This window comes from Archocentrus centrarchus, chromosome 14 (genome assembly GCF_007364275.1).
Source record: "Archocentrus centrarchus isolate MPI-CPG fArcCen1 chromosome 14, fArcCen1, whole genome shotgun sequence".
NCBI classification, from domain to species: domain Eukaryota; kingdom Metazoa; phylum Chordata; class Actinopteri; order Cichliformes; family Cichlidae; genus Archocentrus; species Archocentrus centrarchus.
The window spans coordinates 16512083-16517951 of NC_044359.1; the positions used below are offsets into that span (position 1 = coordinate 16512083).

The 5869-nt window shown below is 38.1% G+C and overlaps 1 protein-coding gene across 1 annotated transcript; it reads left to right on the forward strand.

Annotated features, from left to right (window-relative positions):
- The first annotated feature begins 1495 nt into the window (after positions 1-1495).
- On the forward strand, positions 1496-3535 carry LOC115792127 (GTPase IMAP family member 9-like). The gene is made up of 2 exons (XM_030746543.1): positions 1496-1554; positions 2461-3535. Exons 1-2 carry the CDS (start codon positions 1509-1511, stop codon positions 3414-3416), a joined length of 1002 nt encoding a protein of 333 aa, XP_030602403.1. The 5' UTR covers positions 1496-1508; the 3' UTR covers positions 3417-3535.
- The last annotated feature ends 2334 nt before the right edge of the window (positions 3536-5869 follow it).

A 5869-nucleotide genomic window follows, 5' to 3' on the forward strand; every position in this document is an offset into this window, starting at 1 on the left:
TGCTAACTGTTAAGGCACAAACTCCCAGGAGGCTTCCGCATACTTTTGCTGTTTGTAACTTTGTCTGTTAAAAAACGTTGGTAACAAAACCTGCTCATCTCCAGTGATTTTTTATTTTTTAAGGAGTCTGGTTCTTCTGCTGAGAAGCATTTTTGCTCCATTGGGATTATTTTTCACCTGCTAAAGAGTAACGGGAGTGTCGAGCCACGAAACCAACAAACACCATTATAGGAGCCAATGTGAACTTAAGATGGTACAATTTCAGTTTGTAGATGTACAGTGTGTTCTTTATTTGTTATTGTTGGTTGTTGTTACTACCACTTGTGTAAGACCTTGAATGGCATTAATACCGACGAGTGGCTTTGAAATTATAACCATCTTTCTCTTAGCAGGATGTGTAACAAGCATGTCCAGGTGACTTTTTAAAAGTACCTGTAGCTTTCCTTTTGAAATTATTTTTAAACAATGAATAGATCAAGAAAAAGTCATTTACAGTTTTAAAGTTCTCAGTGACTGTGGGGGCAGGAACCGGTCACACAGGTAACCCCAGTGAAAACAGAGTGATGTAGATTCCATCCAGCTGCAGATGATTCGTCCTGAGGGCAAACTGCCTGATACAGCTCACAGTTTCTTTTAATTTCACCTTGTTACCTGCTTTGACATGTTGCTGCTGCTGTTTGTCCTGTTGCTTTGTTTTAAGTCTGTGATTCTCACTCTATTTTGCGAACTCAGATCTAATCAATAAGAACACTTCAGAATGAGAAAAAAGGTTTTTGCAGATCATATATATATATATACACACATACACACAGGTGCTGTCGTAAAATTAGAATATCATGAAAAAGTTGATTTATTTCAGTAATTCCATTCAAAAAGTGAAACTTGTATGTTATATTCATTCATTACACAGACTGTTATATTTCAAATGTTTATTTCTTTTCATTTTGATGATTATAACTGACAACTAACACTGACAACAAAACACTGTAATACAGTATTGCATAGAGACAGTGTTTGGTATGTTTGTGGTTAAACAGTTACAGGAAGTGCTTGGGTGGAGGTGCTTTATTACTTTTTATTCATGAATTAAAAAATTGACAATGTTGGGTCTCAGGTGATACTTTTTGGGATAACTTCCACAGCCCTAGGAAATACTCTCACAGAAGACTGAAGAAGCAGGGTTGCACAGAAACTGAAATTCTAATTTGTACAGGGGCTTCTGAATCAGATTATGCTGCTATAACAGAGGATCAGACTCAGATCACCCAGAACGCTTCCTCTGTTTCCTACGTCTTTTTCAACAATTTGAATGAATATAGAAGCAGTCATGTGATTTCAGAAAATGGTCTCTCGTTTAGCTTTTGTCACATGATTTTCTTGAAAACGATACAGGCCTCAACACAGGGTTCATTTGGGCATGCCCCCTTTTGCTCAGCATAGGCCTCGGGGCCTTTTGGATCATCTTTAAGTATTCAGGAGTAGGACAGCAGTGACACAAAATCACAGACATGGCAGCAAGTAACACACCTGATATACAGACAGAGCCTCTGATTGGTAAGTAAAACTAAGCAGACAATCAAGTAACTTTATTTCCAGTTATTAATTAAGTTAGTTTTTATCTTTGGATATCTTTCTTTAGATTTTCCTATCTTATTCTGCATTTGTCTTTCAGTTGTTTTTGTTTTAAACCATTTTCTAAACTCTGATCTAAAAAGTTCTTTCCAGTACAAGTTCTACATTTTTCAGCATAAACATCAAATCAAAAGTGGGTAGAAATAGTTGTAGTTTGGTCAGGGAGGAAATATATCCATTTCTTGGGGGAAAATAGCCAGCATAGAAACACATTTCCAATTCTGACAGTAAAACTAAAGATCGATGTGATGAATATGCCTCAACTCTTAACAATGTCCTGTGGAGGTGTTTATGACCTCTAGGGGAGCCATGTAGCAATAATCAGTATGAGTGGATCCTGATCAATCTTTGTCTGCTAAAAATGAACCACAGAGACAGCACACAGCTGTTACAGTCTGGATTTGATTCATTGCTGCAGTAAAAAACATCAACACATTTCTGTGAATAATTCTCTGTGTAGGATGTGTAGCTTGCAACAGTAAACTGTCTCTCATAATCAGCAAAGTTGTGCTCAACGCACCAAATCTAGCTTCCTGACAACAGGTCAAATATCTGTTGTCAGTTCTAAAGGCTTTCTGCAGCTCTTTGTGTTCTAATGAAATGCATCATCCCAATTTAAGGATGTTTCTCATTGATTCATCCCAGCAGCCTGTTACTGTGACTGCTTACCTGTCCACCTATCACAGTTTGGGCTGCAGAGAACTAAAGAAACATCACAGTGGTTTGTTGCCTGTGTTACATTGTGTGAAAACTTTTATTTTAGATACAGAAAATAGTAGCATGTGAACAATACACCGACAGAAGTAAAATATCTGTGAAATTCTTTAGCTATAGAAGAAGAACCAGATGGACCAGAGGCAACAGAGGGACCAGAACTAGAAGAGCTCAGGATGGTGCTTGTTGGAAAATCTGGATCTGGGAAAAGTGCAGCAGGAAACACCATCTTAGGAAGAAAAGTTTTTCTGTCTCAACCATCTTCTTCCTCAGTGACATTAGAGTGTCAGAAGGAAACAGGAGAATTTGAAGGTCAAATGCTGACTGTAGTTGATACTCCAGGTCTGCTTGAGACTGGAGATAAAAAGGGGGTGAAGAGAGAAATCGCTGCATGCATCTCTTTAGCTGCTCCTGGTCCTCATGTGTTCCTGGTTGTGATCCAGGTCAGCAGATTCATGAAAGAAGATCAAAAAGCACTGAAAACTATTCAGAAATTGTTTGGAGAAGAATCAACATGTTACACTTTGGCCTTGTTCACCCACGGAGATGATCTGGAAGCAGATGGAGTCACCATAGAAACATTTATTGGTAAAAATCCAGCTCTTAGTGACTTCATCCATCACTGTAAAGGAGGATATCATGCTCTTAATAGCAGAAATGACGATCCCTCTCAGGTCAGAGAGCTGCTGGAGAAAATCAACAAAATGCTTCAACTAAATGGAGGAAAGTGCTACACCAATGAAAAGTTCATACAGGCAGAGAGAGCCATCAGAGAGGAGATGGAACGACTGCAGAGAGAAAATCCAGGGATGACACGCATACAGGCAAGAAGACAAGCTGAGAGAAAAAACAAGTTTATTGAGGGGGGTATTGTTGGAGGTGCTGCGTTTGCTGGACTTGCTGCTGGAGCTGCTGCTGGAATTGGTATTGAAGCTGCAGTTGCAGGTGCTATTGGAGCTGTGGCGGGTCCAGTGGGAGCTGTAGTGGGAGCTGCAGTGGGAGCTGCAGCGGGAGGTGTTGCTGTGTTAGTAAGACAAAGGAGTCAAAACAGAGACAGTCAGGGTTCATAATATTTTATCTGCAGTTCAGTCACATTAGCATGAAACTACAGGAAAGTGATTAGTAACAGGTTGTTGCTATTATGGGTTTGATTTGGGGATATTACTCTAGCTTTACTTACCGGCTGATTTCTGACATTGATTAATGGGATATTCTTCCTTGACTGTAAAAAAAATCCCATCAGGTTATGTAAATGTATTTTGAAGCTGTAGAAGTCTGTATGCTCATTGAGTTTCATTTCTGGTATGATGCATGACTCATGAAAAACTTCAGTCTCTCTTCAAGAAAATAAATTAGTGCATATGAAATTCAGCTGAATAAACAATCATGATCAAGTAAATGAAAAAGGGGGAAATTTCTGTCCAGTAACATGAAACAAAAAATTTAATATGTATTGACATGAACTCCAAGCGATGAGTTTTATTCTTTCAGTATTTTCAATTTCATATAACTGAAATGCAGCATCTCTTTCTGACCTAAAATAATTTGTCTATTTTTGCCACATGTGTAATTAAACTCCTGACTGGTTGAGGGTCTGCCTGTTTTGCTTTTTGACATTGTTAATCTCAAATATTCACTTTTTAAATGAAGAGGAAAAAAGAGCAAAAGGTTAAATTGTTGTTCCAATAGTTTTTTTGGGGTTTTTTGCCCATTTTTCTAGCCATAAATTTTTGATGTCCTTTTTCTGGGAAATATACTCTACCGACTTTTGCATTAGCCAGCCAATTTCTGTTCAGGCCACTTGAATAATTATATAAAAATGACATGTTTAATTAAATATTATTCTGCAAATAAATACATGGGTTTAATGATCTATTTGTCCTCATGATTTGAAGTTTTTTTACTTTAATTTAGATGAAAGTTGTTAGGAAAATAAGTTCTGTGTTTGTATAATAAATCATCTAGTTATAATAATCATCTAGTTATAATAATCATGCTTATGTTTATGTTTGTCAGAACTGCTGCTGATGAGTAGAAAATGCCTAAGGGAGGAAGAAAACCTTATATGATCTTTTAAAGTTGCATTGAACAGACTGTACTTCACCAAGGACTACGTGCAGCTGGTGAAACTGTATCAACTGCCAGCTTCCTTCTTACCTGCATTCCTGTAATAGAAGGTCATGTGCTTGCATGTAATCATGTGTATAAAAATGCTCCTCACACCTTTCCTGATAAGTACATGCAGGCAAATTCTTTATGTATGTATTCTGCTCCTTTCTCGCAAGAAATTAAACTCCTTACTGTGAGAACTGTCTGTGTGCACCTGGTCCTTGACAGATGAAGAATATATATATTTTCTGACAAAAGTAAAAACCAGCTGCTGCAGAACCAACAAGCATATTAGATATTTATCACATTTCATTATAAATATTGTGTGTGTGAGTGTTTGTGAGTACACGAGTGAGTGAGTGTGTGTGTACTGACAGCTGTGATCCACATCTGTCAGCAAACAAAAATTAAGACATGTGACCTCTGAGCCAACCAGCAGCATTCAGGTAAAGTTAAAATGTCTGTTTTCGGTCAGTTAAAATTTGTGATTAAACTCAGAGTTTTCCATTTATGCGTTAAAATAAACATGCTGACAGGAAGACCTGATGGCTCAGTGTGATCACTGCATTCAAGTCTTTAGAATAGAATAGAATCCCTTTATTGTCATTATACAGGATGTACAATAAGATTGGAAGGCCACTCCTGTTCAGTGCCATGCACTAGAAAGTCAAACTTTCTAAAATATAAATCAGAACTTCTACAAATATACAGAAAATAAAACAATGTATATAATCTACACAAAATAAAATGTATAAAAATATATACCTTGTAAAAAATAAAACAAGTTTACATATAATACACATAATATTGAAGATGGTGAGTATTGCACTACTGAATGAATACTGGATATTACACAATATAAGAGTGACAGATATTGTTCTGTATGAATAATATAATATTGCACAGAGATGTGGGTATTGCACGTTTAGAGTGGGTGAGTGTGTGAGTTCAGGGTGGTGATTGCTCTGGCAAAGAAATTGTTCTTGAGTCTGTTTGTCCTGGCTTTGATGCACCTGTAGCGCCTGCCAGAGGGCAGGGGTAAAACAGTTGAAAGCCAGGGTATGAGCTGTCCTTGGTGATGTTTTTAGCTCTGCTGAGGCAGCAGGAGGTGTTGATGTCCATCAGGGAGGGGAGCGGCAGACAATGATTCTTTGTGCTGTGTTGACTACCCTCTGAAGCCTGACCCTGTCTGCCTCAGTGCAGCTGCTGTACCATACTGTGATAGAGTCCGTCAGCAGGCTCTCAATGGATGAGTGGCAGAAGGTCAGCAGCAGGTTTGAGTCCAAGTTGTTCTTCCTGAGAACCCTCAGGAAGTGAAGTTGCTGCTGAGCCTTCTTGATAACAGCTGTGATGTAGATGTAAAACAGCTAACTGATCATCTGCAGAGGAACGGTTTACTTGAGGAGTTTCAGTC